This window comes from Nyctibius grandis, chromosome 19 (genome assembly GCF_013368605.1).
Source record: "Nyctibius grandis isolate bNycGra1 chromosome 19, bNycGra1.pri, whole genome shotgun sequence".
Classification (NCBI taxonomy): Eukaryota; Metazoa; Chordata; class Aves; order Nyctibiiformes; family Nyctibiidae; genus Nyctibius; species Nyctibius grandis.
Window position 1 is genome coordinate 9588392 of NC_090676.1, and position 17048 is coordinate 9605439.

Here is a 17048-nt window from a genome sequence, read left to right on the forward strand (position 1 = left end):
CCTGTTCGGGAGCGGTTTATTCATACCAATACACTTATACTGTTGCAGCCCCTAGTGTGGACGCAGTTGTACTGACAGAAAGTGCTTCTCTTGCGTTGTTTATTCCTGTCTGTTTATTCCAGGAGCACACTTGGTACCTTAGTAGTGACATACTTGTATTTGGAGGAACTGTACCACTTCATTTTTTGCTGATTTAGGGTCAAATCTATGCGTAGCCAGGAATGTAGCCAACAATAAAGAAGGTTCAAGATGATTGGCCTTCTCCAGCAAAGTCCCAATTAGGTCATTAGAAGCAGTGCTTGTTTTAAAGCAAAAATCCAAATAAATCACAGATGCAAGTGTGTATTTTGGCTTGAGTTAGGGAAATGATAGAATCTTCTTCCTCTAATCTGTTTCTTACTCTTCCTCTTCCATTGATTGTTGTTCTTGCACAGGAAAACTATATCCTGTCCATTTTGAACCACATAAACCATTTTCACTGTAGCATCATTTTATTATAACAGTGGCTTAAAGTTCTTTTTATTTTCAGATGTGTTTTCTAATGCATATTTTAAAGATACAAATTCAAGATAAAAACCTACAGATACACTGGAATTCGTGATCTATGGCCTTTTCCATGGATAATTCAGTATTAGATGTGATAATAAGTGTCAGGAAGTTCTGAGGTAACCTGTGATGCATGTGTGACACTATCAGCAGGGCAATGCTAGAAGAAAATGTTATACTCTTACATTTTTTTTTTAACATATTAATGTACCAGTATCTTTGAAAGATATGTATTTAAGAGGTCCTTAAAGAATACACTGAAGATACTACGTATTTACATATTTATCCAAACACTATTAAGTTCCAGGAGTAGAGTGTAACTTGTTCCAAGTCGTGTAGACAATACCTGCTGTAAACACAGTCCCTACCTCAAAGAGCTTGATTAAGCTTTTCTTAATGACTGATGAATATTGGGTCCTTTAATTTCAGCTACACAGGTGGAATGGGGTCTGTGTTACCAACACATTAAGAAGTCATCAGGCTCTCTCTCCGCAGGTGTCTTGGTGCAGGACCACAAGCAGACCGCAGCCCCTCAGCCCAGCAGTACCTGGGGGAGGGCAGGAGCGAGGGGCCTGGCTGAGCTCGGCAAACGGTACCGAAGAAGAGCATAAAATAGGAGGGGCAATTAATTCACTTCCCCCCCCCCCCCCCCCGTGGATTATCCGCTTTGCTTATAAAGGCTTTGTGCACCCGGCGGCAGCTCAGCATCTTCCCCTTCCCCGCGGAGGGGGCCGCCGCCGTGGCCTCCCCGGTCCCCCCGTGCGCGCTGGGGTGCGGAGCCGCGTCCGGCCGCAGGGCAGAGCCGCAGCCCGCGCTGCTGCCGCTGGGCTTGGACCGAGCCCGGGGCTGGTGGAACAGGTTTCCTCCCTGCGCGCCGCCGGGGCATTGCGTCAACCCTGGGAGGAGGATCCTCGAGGTAAATGAACTTTTTAAACGGGAAAAGGAGAAGAAGGGCGAGGAGGAAGAAGAGGCGGGGGCAGCACCCGCCCGAGCGCTTTCTCTGAACGCTTGTTCGGGAAACGGGCTTCGGCCGCTGCCCGGCCCCGCGCCCGGAGGATGCGCTTCTCCGCCCCGCCGGGCGCCGGGCTCCGCAGGCGGGCTGTGAGAGCGCTGGCCGGGGCACGGCACGGCTGAGCGCCGGCTCCGCGGGTGAGGGGGAGGCGGCGGCGGCTGCGCTGCCCGCGCGGGGAGCGCTGGAAGGGGCGCCGGGAGCCCACCCGCCTCGCCGGCTAGGGGCGGCGCGGAGCCTGGGGACGGCTGGGCGGCCGTGCCCTCGCAGCTGGGGCTCCCGGAGGCCGAGCCAGGCTGCCACAGCGGGGAGTCTGGGCGGAGGGTCTAATGCAGCAGGCAGCGAGCAGGTCTGGCCGCGCTCGTGCGGCATAGGTAACGGGCGGGGCTGGAAGTTGGGTGAGGTGTTCCGAGAAAGGGGCTTGGGGCTGCGAGGGCAGGCAGGGGCGAGCGGGCGGGTGGGTGCTGGACTGACGGAGGCTGGAGGCGAGGCGATGCGGTCCTGCCGTCGGGCTGGCTGCGGCCCCGCTGCCCCGGGCCAGCCCCGGCTGGTGCGGCCGGAGCGCCCCCGGAGCGCCGCCGCCCTTGGGCCCTCCCGGCCTTGAGGCTGCTGCCTGCCCAGCGCGGCAGGGCGGGCGCTCGGTGCCAGCCCGGTCGCTGTTAACTCTGCCTTGCGCGGGGGCGGAGAGGGCACGGCCGGGGGTGCCGGAGGGGCCGTGTGCCCGCCGGCCGCTCGCTGGGTGCATCCCCTGGGCGGGGAGAGCCGCGCGAGGTGTGAGGAGTTTCCGAAGACAAGTGATGCCGTAGCACTGAGCTCCTCATTTAACAAATTACCGTGTGCATCCGGGTAATGTGTGTGTCTGAACGGCTGGGTGCGTTTGCGTATGTATCGAGACAGCATGGGTGTTCTTCTGTGTGCAGCTACAAAAAATACTGTTTACTTGGTAGGATGTATTTGTGTAATGGTTAACTGTTCCTGCCTACTTTTTCTATCTTAAAGCACTTGCATTCATTCCTGTCTGGTATTTGCAGAAGTGAAAGTCTGTGGTTATTACTGTACTTAATACAAGTTAATGTAATTATCTTTAAAGTCAAAGACTGTACATCTTTATTATTTATAAATATGTGAAGATATAATAGGGAAATAATTCTTAATCTCTTTCAAGTTTTTATTGGGTTATCATTGCATGTGGTACAGAACAATGTGGGTTTTATTGTGGATTTGAGGGATCCAAATAGTAATTCAACCTGTCTGAGAACTAACTGATTTTGCGTGTATTACTAGGAAGCTCTAATAATAACATGCAAGCAGTGAACAGGAGCAGCAGTGTGGATTCACGGAAAGTATATTGTGCTGTTTAAAACACTTTTAAAAATACCAAGTCCTAGGGAAAATTATAATTAATTTATAATTCAATTTTATTTAAAATAAAGTTACAGAATAGGAAAGAGATTCTGTAATGCAAGTAAGCTTCCCTGTGATAAATGTTTAGTTTTGGTATAGAGTTCACCAGCATAAGGAAAGCGAGTCAGAAGAACATGTCTGAATAGTAATTCAGTGCTCTAATAAGTCTGGAGCTCTGTTCCTGACTTCTTATGAAGAAATGGGAGATACTTGCAAATAAAAATGCTTTAGCCATAGTTTGTGTAGGTAAATCAGCACAATTGTAATCTTTGAGAGTCACATTTAGCACTGAGAGTTTGATTTTGTACTTTCTTTGAAATTTTTGACCAGGGAAAATACCAGAAAGTACAAAACTATAAGAAAACACAGCATGTTGTTAGATTACAGCAGTAATGTTTAAATCGGCCTTCCCCTGAGAACCTTGTTTGATTGGAAACAAGATTCTTCCCAGTCCATGTAAAAAATGTGTTTATCTCTTACAAATAAGATATGATGGTTTCAAATGGTGGTTGACAGCTTCAGTGGAAAAGGAGTTATAACCAACCGGGGATGTATAGGAGTGACTCAAGAGTTAAAAGAACAGCAGCACCGCTGAATCCATTTAACTGGTAAAGTGGATTTAATTGGGTTGGTTGCTAGGGAATGGATCCGGCACCATGTATTTTAGTGAATTTAAACATTGGACAAATGGCACACCTAAGTCTGCGTAAATAATGCACCTGGTATTGGCCCCAGCCCCATTTAGAGCAGGTGTGCATTGCTTCTTGCTAACCAGTTTTCCCTTGTTGTGCAGTTCCACTGTGTGGCTTACACAGTTACCCTGTTCTGTGGTGGCTGCTGGGTGAGTTGAACTTGCCATGCCAATTCTGTATTTAGTGTTTTGCAGTATGCTTATTCTTAAAAAAAAAGAAACAGTTAATGTAAACGTAACTAGAAACAGCTTTCTAGAAATAGGCTTGAAGTAGGATTAACTTATGTATTTGATACAATAATTTTTTACATGTTTGTAGCTTTTCTGTTACAGGAAGAGTCAGATATTCCAATATAATCAAAAGTAGTAACTTAATTATTTGACTTCAGTGAAGTTGCACTGGGCTTATGCGTGGGACAGTTGTGCTAGGACTTGCATTAGCGAGGCTGGGAGTGCCAGTGTGTGCAAGCCACTGTCAGTCCCTAGGTTTGCACGCAGTGCCTGTTGCAGCTGTGCCAAGCAATGCTAATCAATAGCGTGTTAAAAATACCATCTGGGGGTAGAACTGACACAGGTCATCCCTGTGCATCCTGCCTGTGCTGCCTTAGAACTGACATTAATTACTGAGGGCAGTATTAAAAAGAAGTCTTTCCTTGGTGTAAATGCTACTTGGGAACAGAACTTGGCTCTGTTCTTTTATAAATAGAATAAATGTACTGAAGTCTGGCTTTATCTTTTCAACATTTATATTGTGACTTAGTGTAATGTTCTGTGTTGCCACACAGGAGAATTAAGTTTGACTCTATTCTCATTCCCCATACTAGCAGGAGTTAAGAACAAAAAAGAAGCAGCTGGATCTAATTCAGGCTATGAAGGGAGTCAGGGACTTGTTAAACTCAACCGTAAACCATAGAAAATAAGAGGACCAGACTTTCTCTAAAGCAGCCTGCTAGGAGGTTTCATAGGCTTAATAAAGCTCAGCTAGATGCCCCAGCTGAAGAACATTTCATAAATTTCTGATAGCACTTTTCTAAATATAAAACAGGAGTGACTAGACTTGTCAAGTTCATATGTGTAATCTGGGAGAAAATAAGAGGCATACCTAATTCTCATGAGAGCCACGACAGATTAAGCATCTTTAATATTGGAGGATGGCCTGCAGAGGCACATAAAGCGGTGGACCATCTGTACCACTCAGATCAAAATGCATCGTTGGAGAGAGTGCTGTATTAAACGTGACGGCAGATTGGGGCGCTGCTCTGGAACTCTTCTGGCTTTATCTATGAGTTGCAGATTAAACTTGTTGACAGAAATGGGGAAAGAACTGCCAATAGAGTCTTTATGTCATATTTTTTCCCTGAAGTTCACCGAAGACTAGGGGTTAAAGAAAATCAGTCTTTATTTGACCACTGGCAAGCCATGCGAGAGACTCTTCTGTTGCTATTCTGAGAACTACTTAAAGCTGGCTTTTAGATTTTACTGCATATATGCTGTTAGTTGTGGCACGTCTGTCTTTTATGAATACGTACTTCAAAAAATAGGTTATTTTCTGAAATTGCTTTAATTTTCCTTACCTAGTTATTGGTATGAGTTTTTCACATAATTACATACTTCGAGTTAGTTCCCAGCAGTACTTACCCTGATAATAATAGGAACATAACACATCAGAATAGTTGAAAAATCTTCATCGAGGGGGGGCTGAGAAAGAGATAACAGGTTTGGTAGAAGATGCCTGTTGTACTTGATGTGAAATTGTCTCCTCCACCTGCAATATCCTCTCAGAGATAACTAATTCTTTTAATCGTAAAAAAACAAGTGTGGATAAAATAGCTGTGGAATAGCAGTGTATGTACATCCCCAAATGTGTTAAGTATTTTATAGATAGATAAGCAGCTCTGAGCTGGGGACAACTTCTATTTTTACATACAGTGAAGTGAGTGAGGGGCAATAAATGGTGAGGAAAAGACAGGCTGAGGGGAGAGAGACAATGAGGTCTTGAGGTTACTTCCATGCGTTTGTTTAAAAGAAGTGAGAAAAGTGCAAGGACGACTGTTATGTGCACAGTATTCTACAGTGAACGTAGTTAGGAGCAGATGTAACAAGAATGAACAGCCTTCTAAATGCTGCAAGAAAAGTCAGCAAATGCTATTATTCCGAGAAGCTATTGGGTAGTATAGAGCACAAAAAAACCACGTTAACTTTTAGATCTTCATAAAAATGTTAGTGTGTAATGAAAGCATCTAGGTTGTCAGTTTGTTTATTTTTTTTTTTAAACAGAAATACATGTGGAGTCGTTTCTGAAGAGCAGAAGCTATTTCTCTACCCCCTCCTCCAAAAAGCTGATGTCCAGGAATATGTGCCTGCTAAACTAACTTCTTTTTTTCCCCCCCTTCCCCTTTTGAAACAGATCCAGGTTTGCCTCTCAAGCTGCTTTTGGACTACTCTGGACAGTAGCAACACATTGAATCTGACATGATTCTTCCCAGTTGTACTGCTGCAGTTGGAATTCTTGAGTACAAGGAATGAAAATTGATAGGACTTGTCGATGTTCCTTCTGCTATAGCCTGGCAAATCTCTGAGCAGCAGCAGAGGTACTAAAGCTGTATCTGTGAACTTAGAAAGTTGGACTTTTCTCTTTCCCTACCCATTGGAACAAGTGCTAGGATATTTAAAATCAATTTTTAATTTCTATGAAAAAAGTTAATTTCACCTGCCTGTCAAACTGGCTGGAGAGACTAGTAAGGAAGAAGGATTTTTCATTTCCTCAAAACTCTATTAGTGTACATTTTTGGAAAGCAGCCTTAATAAATATTGCATCATACTGTAGCTACGTATCTGTTGACTTGTATGAGAATTCAATATGTATTTCTTAAATAAGCATAGAAGCCGAGTATAATTTTTCAGACCAGTGGTTTTGCTATTGCATGAGAACTTTCTTAATCAAAGTTTATCTCAAAGAACAGACGCTGACAGAGATGAAGTAATAATGTGGCTATGAAATAATCTGCTGGAGGAAAATCTGTTTTCCCAAGTGGCTTTAGGGACAGAACAGCCAATGTATTTCTTTGGGTAAAACACACTGTGCTTGGTTCTTTCTACTCAGGCATTTCTGGTCTTTACAAAAAGCAGATAGTCTCCCTCATGTCATTTTTAATTGATTTTTCACTGCATTACAAGAGATCATTGGCACCAGTCCAGGAAAAGGCAGGCAGCAAGTAGGGAATTCATCAAAAACTGACTCATTGATCACTGGATCTGATGAAATAATTAGTACTTGATATTTTCAATACAGTTTCATCCTGTTATTTTGACTTCCAAAAGCAAGAGATAAATCCCTTTATGCCAGAAAAATCACTGAGCAAAACTATGATTTCAAAAATTCTTCAGCACATTTATTCATTTTTTGGAATCTCCTTGTGGGATTTGCTAAGAATTTTTAGTTGGCTCATTAACAGGAGCAATATGAGTTAGATGTGGTCTGTTTTGCAAACAGGTCAATTTTGGGGCATTGTATTTATGATGGAGAGAAGTCATAGGCAGTGCAAATCATTTTGCTGCATCCATTCCCAAACACTTGCAGTAATGAACCTTCAAATGTTTTCATTAGTAATACTGATATTAAAAAAAAATATTGGAAACCAACAGAAATGGTGAAGGGATATTGCACTAACATCAAAGCTGTAGTAGACTTCAAACAGTATCATACCATAGTTCCAAGATCGGGGCAGCTCTGCTCTCTAATGAGATTTGTAAGATAAATCAGTGTATAACAAGTCTTCTGTCTGAGGATCCTCTATGAATTTGCAGATATGTTGTTAACTCAGTAAATTTTACTACAGTCCTGTTTAAAAATATGGATAGGCATGGGTTTTTTTTCTTCAACATCTGCATTTTTGATGCAGTAAACAAAAATGACATCTCAAAAGATCACAGAACCTTAAGGAAGAAGATTGGTTTTTATATGTATCAAAGCAAAAGTAAGAGTTTGATACCCTGCTAAATTCTCGAACTTGCTGCCAAATTTGAGCATAGAGTGAAACTTCGTTGCCTGTGTTGGTAAGGGCTTATGAACTGTGATTTTTTCAAGTTTCTGCTTCTAGCTGGCACTAGAAAAACATTCAGTTGCTTTGTTGTGGTTTTTTTTTTTTCCTTAGGAGTTAGATTATTTCAAGTATATTGCTTTTTACTTCTTGGGAGAGAACCCTGCTGTTCCTTGGGGGAGTGGGGGGTCAAGGTATAAATAAATACTTGTTTCCCTCTCCCTTATAGGAGACCTGCAAACAAAAAAGAAATAGAAGCCATTAACCTACCTTGTTCAGAGAGAACGCTAAATCAGCACAATATGGCACAGCATAGTATTGTCCTTGGATTATTCATGATGACTGTTTTATCACTGTTGGATGGAAGTTCAGCTTTCCTGTTAAATCAGCGTCTGAAGGGAAGATTTCAAAGAGACCGTAGAAACATCCGCCCAAACATCATCCTTGTTCTTACTGATGATCAGGATGTGGAACTTGGTAAGAACCCAACATAAAGAGAATTTTAGCTAACGAGTATGGCATTGCTCTTCCTTGAAGCTAGATTCTTGCATGCAAAATAATTATCTTTTTTGTGCGTGAAAAATGATAGGAAGAACAAGTAGCAAAAGTTTAAACTACTTTTATGTAGAAAATAACTTTCTGTCTGCATGCAATTCAAGGACAGCAAAAGTTCGTCTCAATTTAAAATGTCCAACTTCCTGTTTATGTGGAAATAAGAGATTCCTGCCTATCTGTCTTCATCTACACACCTCAACTACGCTTCTGGCAATTGCAAGTATAACCTGGGAAGCTACATGCCAAAGCAGTAGGTTTAAATTCATGACTGATTATTGCACCATGTAATTACCCACTTTTTTTTGTGTAATTGCAGACATTCATTACATATACAATTTTAATTTTAATGACTTAAATGTTGCCTAACATAGTCATACTATTCTTGGTATTGTCCATTTAGATGTGTAGTTAATTACTGACCAAAATCACTTAGTATGAAAAGGTTCTGCTGCGTTATTCAATGCTGTGTTAATTGTTGAAGAAAGGAGAAGATTAAACACATGCTTTGCCTAATGATTTGGAATAATGAATTAACTGACAGAGTTTGGGTTTTGTTCTGTTACCTGAACAAGCTTGTGTTTACCAAATGTTGTCTGTAGTCAGGAGAAGTGATTAACACAAACCAGTTTACACTAATAATTTTGCATTAGAAATATACTTTTAAGTGAGTATAAAGCCTAGATCATCTGAAAGACAAAAGCTTGTATATGTGTGGTCTGGTGGGTTTTTTTGACAGTTACTGCATCAAATTTCTAGTATGGATGGGAAAAATTGGAAAACAGACTTTGCAGAAGACACAGAACACAATAGTAAAGTTAATCAATTTGTATTATACACTTACTTATCTGGTTGAGAAGTTAATCACAGCAGCATGGCAGTATCCTTACAGATGCTTCCTTTTTATCAGTATTATCATGTCTGCAGCATCATAGATGTCACGCTCTTCTCAAAGGTGGTGAGAAAGCCTGCTATGGCAGTAACCCACCAAACACAAATGTAATTCAAATTATCAGGATCGGAATATTTTTTGTTGTCACTTTTTTTTTTTAATGGTTATTTGAATCACAAATAAAGCAGTTTCAATAATGTATATCCAAAAGAACCTAAGTACATTATCTTGCAGGCTCAGAAGGTGGTCCTAAAAAATTTATCATCTTGTATTTTATGCTGGCCTGCTTGTTTCTGATGCAATTGTCTAAGTCCTTTGGGCAGTATATTTCTCTTCTTTGATAATCTGATGCTTTCCAATTTCAAGCGTAATGGGCATGTGTCCACACAAATTAGGATCTAAGTAAGGAAAATCCATTTGATGAAGCTGAGATTTGATGTTCATCATTTGCCACTAATGGCTTTGTGAGACCCAATATTTATTTGAATTAATTTTTATTCTTGTCTATTGTCTGGTGAGCTGTCCAAGTTAATCAAAATTGCCATTTGTGGGGACTGTGGTTAATGCACTTAAGAAAGATGAAAACAAGATGTGAATTACAAATAAAAGCTACACAAAACTTGGAAGCTATGGAAGTGTGGCAGAGAAAGCTGTGCATAGCTAAGATTTCACCTGTTTCTAAGAATATTCTGTAACTGATGGGTGTTGTAGCTTTCATGATTCTTTTGTGGCTACTTTTGAGGCAAAAAGGAAGACAACACAATCTCAAGTGCTCTTAACAGCCTTTCCTTTATTTAATTTAAGATAGATCTAACAATGTACCAGTAGCAGGTGGACTTTCTGGTAAAAGAATATGTCATCCTTTCAGGAAAGGAGTACAACTTTTTTTTTTTTTTTTTTTTTTTTTTTTTTTTTTTACTACTGTTAATCATGAGTTTTACTTGGGAAACCAAACCTCAGCCTTGTGTTGAAAAAAAAGGAAAAGCCTGGTGAGGGGCTGATGAAAAGGATGCAGAATCTCCAGGTCAAAGGAGAATGAGTGTAAATTGTCATGGATACAAATGGGAGAAGACAAATGAGAACATCGAGAACTACTGAAACATACACACTCAGTTGACTGTCTAATCAAAAGAGTTGTACTGAGAAGTAGAATATAAAGAGGAGGAATATACTGATGAGGAGAAAGAATTAATTAGAAACAAAGACTTTTTTTTTTCCCGTTAGAGCCATTTAAGTCCAAGTTAGTATAATGCTTATGTCCCCTGTGTGATGGACTCAGCATCTCCAGTTTAATTAGGTTTGCCTACCATATTGCTGTGGTTTAACAAACCAGCTTATTTCATTAGCTCATAGCTGGAGAAAGATCTGATTATTTAGAAGATATTTCAGCCACATTAAAGAAGTCTGAGAGGTGATTTGTATCTTCCTATTTCTTCCTCTGAAAAACTACAGAAGTGGCACAGTAGATAATTTTTCTTAGTTATCATACATGGAAATTAGGGCCTTAGAACTTCGTTAAAATGAAATAATAAGAAAAAAAAAGGAAATGAAGGTGTGAAAAGGGTGTCTAATGAGGTTCAAATAGGATAAAAATAGAAGGCTTTAGGGGACAGTTAATTAACATTCTGGGGTTCAGTTAACTTATCTGTGTACAGGTACCACTTCTGAAATTGTGCTTCAGGGTAGTCTAAGTCACTTGGGACTTAATACAGGTTCTTCAATAGCTGGAGCTCCCTAAAACTCATGTAAATTATGACCTCTGACAACAAAACACAACAGTGAGAAAGTCAATATTATTTCATAAACAACTGGTATATATTCTCCATTAATAGTACTCAAAATATCAGCCTTATCCCTAAAGTGAACTGTGAAGACACACTAAGCAAAGTTATGGATACCACACGAAGTGGAATTTCAACGTAGGTTTCGCTTCTTTGTTCAGTGAGCAGCTTGAATGCATCAAATTGATTAAACTTTCATATTTTCACAGTAGTCCAATGGATTTTTTTAAAAATAGCTTAGAAATTTCACATTTAACGACTAAATCATTTTTATTTATTATCAGTGGCTGTAGACAGATGACAGAACATTTTCTGAATTAAATATTGACGCTTCAAAGCATGACTTCCCTTGGTACATCCACTAATGAAACCCTGGAAGGTTTTCCAACTCAAAAGGTGATTTGGTGAGGTTCTAGTTGCTGATTAACACATAACTAATCTTCTGCCACAGAAAGATCAATTTCTACTTTTTCTCACATTTCTGTGTTTGTATTGGAGGCAAGCTGAAGAAAATAAGTTTTGGTTGGCTGGTTTAATGCTGTTTAAAATATTTAAAGCTGGCCTATTTAAGATTGTACAGAAGAGTATGCTGGATTTTTACCTTCTACTGGTCTGTCGCTCTGTATTAGTTCTCAAGCTGGGGAAGCAGATTAGATCATATGTTTTTGTATTAAAGACTGTTGATATATAGGGCCTTGTCATTACAGCAGTTTTATTAAAGGAGGTTACTGTCCCCAAGGGGAGTCTTAACATGTACTGTTATTTATGCACAGATGCCTCTGTCATTTAAAGGGGTTGTTAAATTGTATTTTAATATTGGGATGACAAAATGTTCTTTCGGTCTGGCTGTTTATGCTTTGACTAGCTCATAAGACAACACAGAGGAAACATCCACAGTTTTCAGGCTCACATAAAGTATAATTGACTGTTATAATTGTTGTTAGTGCCTTTGAGCACTAACAGCCCATAGTTATGGAAACTAAAAATCTTGCTATCTTCAGAAACTTCTTTTTGATATGTGAAGTTTAGCAAGTTCTGAAGAGGGAGTGCAATAACCTGTCTTTCTTCTTGTCATAAAGTGATGTGACCGAGATGTGCTCTGACCTGAGAAATGCACAAACAGATTTTTAAATTTTTTTTTATATAAATTCCAACAAAACGATCTCAAGAAAACTAATACCATGGCAATTTTTAGGTTATATGTCCTCCAGTAGCGATTAACCTTCCTTCATGGTGCTAGAGAGATTTTGAATGTGGCTTATGACCAGTTTCCCTCTAAGTTTTGACTCCTGGTTATATCAATGTGCCCTGTATCAAATCAACTTACTGTTGCAATTTCATAATGAAATCCGTGCCTGAAGAGCTTAGAGGAAACTTAAACCCATTGTTGACAGAAACAACATACAGTTTGTGGCAGATGGTTGCAGGATGCATTGATTAAAACTGAACCATTAATCCAATTCAACCTTGTGTAAGTTAGCTCCAGCCCTACTCCAGCATGAACCCATACCTTCATCTCCATGTTGTCTATGGCTTTCCCTGCTCATAACAAGAAGGGAAGGTTGGTGATGGAAATATTTACTCTCCTTTGCAAGGTCATGCTGCTGACAGGTACCATTACAAGTTCTTTAGAAAATGGAAATTCTTCCTAGATTAAGTATAACTCACTGTGATGCAGTTTTAACTATCAGGGACTGATAGATAAGGGAAACTAAATGTCTTTTTTTGTTCTGATCCTTGGTGTTTCTGCACGTAGGAAGAACTCTGATATGGATCCAGATTTAGCTAGGTGGATGCCTATGGTAAAGAACCAGTCTTTGTCCAAAGCCTTTTCTTAAATAGGAAACAGAACAGCCATTTGGCAGCAGTATGGCTTTTAGTAGTTGCGGGCAAAAAGACTTTTACTCCTGTTACCCCAAGTAACGTCCAAATCCCTGCTAGTTAGACTTGCTTGCTTGTTTTTAGTCGATGGTTATAAACTACATGGTGTTATCTGTCCCAAGTAGTCATCTAAAAATCTGATTCTGCAGAACCAAGCCTAAGAAAATGTAGAGATTTTTAGGTAACACTATTATCAACATGGATCAAGTGGATAGTAGAACTCAGTGGGCTGGTTATGGAAATTATTATGAGGGCTTAACTTCAGTGGCAGTTACAGGAATCAATACCTGCTAGTACCTCACATTAGGGAAAAGAACATTCTATCAGGAGAACAATTCTAGCAGACCCTGCTTGAGCAGGGGGTTGGACTAAATAGTCTCCAGGCGTCCCTTTCAACTTCAGTGGTTCTGTGATTACAACCCTCAGCCTTTTGCAGAAGGTTGGCACAGAAGGCAGTGCATCAGGTATCTTCTGAAACCAAGGATTAAATAATGCTTAAGGAGTATGCAAACTTTGGTCAGGATTGCTGCACAAAGTGAATTTCACCCTCAGGTCACATTGTCTCAGCCTAATTCATGCTGGTTCTTGCCTTCAGCTGCTGGAACAGTACTAGCGGCTCCAGAAAGGCGGTGCAGATAGTTACGGTGGTAAATCTTGTGCTTACAGAGAGAAATTAAAAAAGCATTATGATCTATGTCAACAGGTTTGAGTCAAATCTTAACTTACGACTTGCAGTATTTGGTCCTTCTTAAAACAATGGGAGAACTTCAGTAGCAGGGAGGAGAATTATCTCTTTGGATTTGGGTTCACTATGAGATTACAGTGCCCTTACTACCTATGCTTCATTCTGTTCTCTGATGTAACACGTGAGCTCTTAATTATCTCTTGTGATTGAAACAAGAAAATAATTCTGAGATGGTTTTCTTCTTCCAGGTTCTATGCAAGTGATGAATAAAACAAGGCGGATCATGGAACATGGAGGTGCTCATTTCATCAATGCTTTCGTGACAACACCCATGTGCTGCCCATCTCGCTCCTCTATTCTTACGGGGAAGTACGTCCACAACCACAACACTTACACCAACAACGAGAACTGTTCTTCTCCGTCCTGGCAGGCTCAGCATGAAATACGTACATTTGCAGTGTACCTCAACAACACAGGATACAGGACAGGTAAGATCAAGGCTGGCCTCATCCCAAAGCTTCCTTAGACTTATTAGTACAGAGGCCAATGTATATAATATTTTCATTTGTTCTCGTAATGGACTGCAGCAGTGTGGAATGCCAGAGCTTCAGTCTTGCGTGTAGGTTTAGATTCCTTGTACTTTTACTTGAGGAAATAAAAGGGAAAAAAAAGACTTTTTTCAGAAGCTGGGAAGGGTAAAATAATGTACATGCTTGAATTGAAGGCATAGTACATGTAGAGTATGCCCTGCAATTACCTCAAGTGCACAGAACAGACAACAAAGATGCTATGGAAAGGAATTAGTGATTTGAATTTTTCATGAAACAGATACACTAATCAAACTAAGAACACAAGAGAAGGGACTGTTCCTTCTGTACTTTGGGGCAGAGCTGTCAGCTAGATTGGTTTCTCTAGATAATCCATTCCCAGAAAGGTGTTCAGGATAAATAATGGCTGAGGAATAATTGGCAAGATCAAATGTACTCCTGAGTAACAAATGATCCTCTTTACATGCAGTGCTCGTTAGGAACAAATATCCTGTAGAAAGAACTTCAGAAAATATGTAGTACTTGTTTCGCACCTATTTCCTTCTTGCATTCTCCAGACCTGAGATTTAGGTCCTTGCCCATTACAGTGGTTTTGTCACTTTTCTTGCTAATGCCTTTTGTCATGATGAGAAACAGGCATAAACCTGGTTCTAGTTGTGTTATTTACAGTATATATACTGTAGTGTTGTAATATAGTTGTTATTGATAGTATACCTTTTTTCTTTGAATTTATAGTATTTGTGGCTTCCAAAAACTAGTATAAATCTTGAATAATAACTGTAACAAGATCATTATTTTCTCTCTTAACTATTCACATGTGTTTTGCATGTTATTTGCTGCAAAGTCTTGGTCTTAAAACAAATAGGTAATTTCCTTGTTTTGCTTTTCTAAAATAAAGACCTGAATTAATCTGGAAAGAAATAAATTAGAGGAAGTGCACGTACCTTATTAATGGGTTGCTGTTTCCCTCCATTTATCACCCCTGGCACTAATATCAATGATCATATGAGTACCACACCAAGGTTAATGTTTTATTCTTCATAGATTATTTGTTTTGTGTTTACTGATATTTGTTTATTGTAATAATTTTTATATTTAGTGACTACATTTTGAGCACGTGCAGTTGCTACTAACTTGCATAGCTATTGCAGGTGTCCTGGTATTCATGTCTTACATTTTTACATTAACTTAATGTTTAAATTTAGACCCAAGATCTTAGTGACTCTATATTACATTTTCAGTCTACCTCTCTTAATTTGCAAACTAAATTTGTTGGAACACACAGAAACAGCACTGTTACAAATACAAAGCAGTCTTCATGTGTAAATGAGATCCTCATTCATTTTTAATCCTCATAGTTAAATGTGATATATTATTATATAAATTTAAATGGAAATCGCAATCGTTGGAGGCTTGTGTTCGTTTCTGATCTCTGGTTAAAGTCTTGAGTTATCCACTATGAAGGATGCCAGCAGTAAGAAGGTAGTTTTTTACCTTTTTTTTTCCCAAAGATGTGATCAGATTTACCTGCTTCAGAAACGGCAGGAAATTGTGCTTTAGAACCTTGTTCACTCAGTTGCTCAAGTTTCAAAGTAGCCTGATAAGGAGAGTGTTTTGGAGTTTACGAATACAGTTTCTCTGAAATGGGGAATCCTCCATGAACATGACTGCAGTGAACAAAGGAAGATCTGGAAAGCACAGATCATTTGTAGGGCTTTTTTTCTTATTTGTTTTAGGTGTGCGGTAGTACTGCTTTGCCCTGCAAACATACAGTGTTTAGCTTCTTCATCTTTTTTTTTTTTTTTTTTTTTTTGAAGTAAAAGAGGCCTTGAGGAATAAAGCCTTTTGAGGCTTGCTTTTATATTTAAGTTCACAACCTTGGAGTGAGAAAGCTATTATTTTGGAAGGCGGTTTGATTTTTTTTCTTAATTCATAAGCCAGGCCTTCTCCCTGTGTTTTCCTCTTCTCTTTTCTCTTTTGTTTAAACTTGAAGGAAGAAATTGTACTCTCCTACTCCACTTAACCTTCCCTCTGTTTTGCTTTTCTGCCTCTCATTTCACATCTCCTTACCCTCTTCTCTATTCATTGTGATCTCCCTGTGTTTTGTTCTGTTACAAAAGATGGTTCTGCTGAGGACCGTTCTTTCTGCGTTGTAATATTTTTCCCTGTGGCGATGGCATTTGTGGTTTGGATCTATACGGACTCGTGCTGCTGCTGACACCTTTGGGAAACATGCTGGTGGTATGCAAGCAGGAGGGAGTAGTGTGGTGCAGGTTTCTCTCGCACAAGTTGCAAGTAAAAAATATGAGAGGAGATGGAGAAGGAGTGACTTTCCTATAATTGTTTCTCAGTTTCAGCCTTGGTTGTCAGTTTTATATTTTTCAACTTTGGCACTTTAAAAGGTTTGACCACCTTTGTTAGGCACTGGACTTGGCAGAACAGAGTTGAAAGGAAGAGGCTGAGCTCTACGGAAGTTCTGTCTTTGGCTTTAACAGTCAGGACTTTCACCATCATGCATAGGGCTTGCTGTCACTTTATGTGGATCAATTAAAATAAATATCATGACAATGCAAAAGATGGGTTTTCCTTCTACAGTGGTGGCCATTGAGGCAATAGGTGTTACAGGTATGTCTTCCTCTGCGTTAACCTGTCTCACAATCTAAAAAATGCCAGTGTCGTGAATAGCTGGAAGGCTGTGTTCTCGTTACATGGCCACTACAAATAGACAAGAAGTTCCCAATCTCAGTGTGTTAAGCAATCAGTCTAATTTTGAAGAGCTTCCCACATCATTGTCTTATTACATGTTGTGGGAAACTAGTCAAGAAGGACAATTTATGTAAACCAAGTCGATTGATGAATTAATCTTTAGAAAAGTCAGTGTGAGCAACATCTGAATCATCACTACCTTAAAATAGTGGACGTTAGTACTCCAGCTTGAAGCAGGAGATGATTAGAATGGAAAAGAAGCAAAGAGATCCTGTGACAAACATTTCTGAATGTCAGGGAATTTCTCTGCCAA

General features: G+C 39.9%; 1 protein-coding gene across 2 annotated transcripts in view; it reads left to right on the forward strand.

Moving 5' to 3' along the window:
* SULF2 (sulfatase 2) overlaps nt 1-17048 on the forward strand; it is a 154316-nt gene that overhangs the window by 81383 nt on the left and 55885 nt on the right. The window contains exons 1-4 of one of the 2 annotated variants that reach the window (XM_068416230.1): nt 1516-1695; nt 6058-6241; nt 7920-8167; nt 13730-13969. In XM_068416230.1, the coding sequence (XP_068272331.1) occupies nt 7993-8167; nt 13730-13969 (415 nt within the window). In that variant the 5' untranslated portion in view covers nt 1516-1695; nt 6058-6241; nt 7920-7992. Of the gene's footprint in view, nt 1-1515; nt 1696-6057; nt 6242-7919; nt 8168-13729; nt 13970-17048 lie in introns of those variants that run through there. The other variant, XM_068416231.1, reaches the window with a different exon arrangement.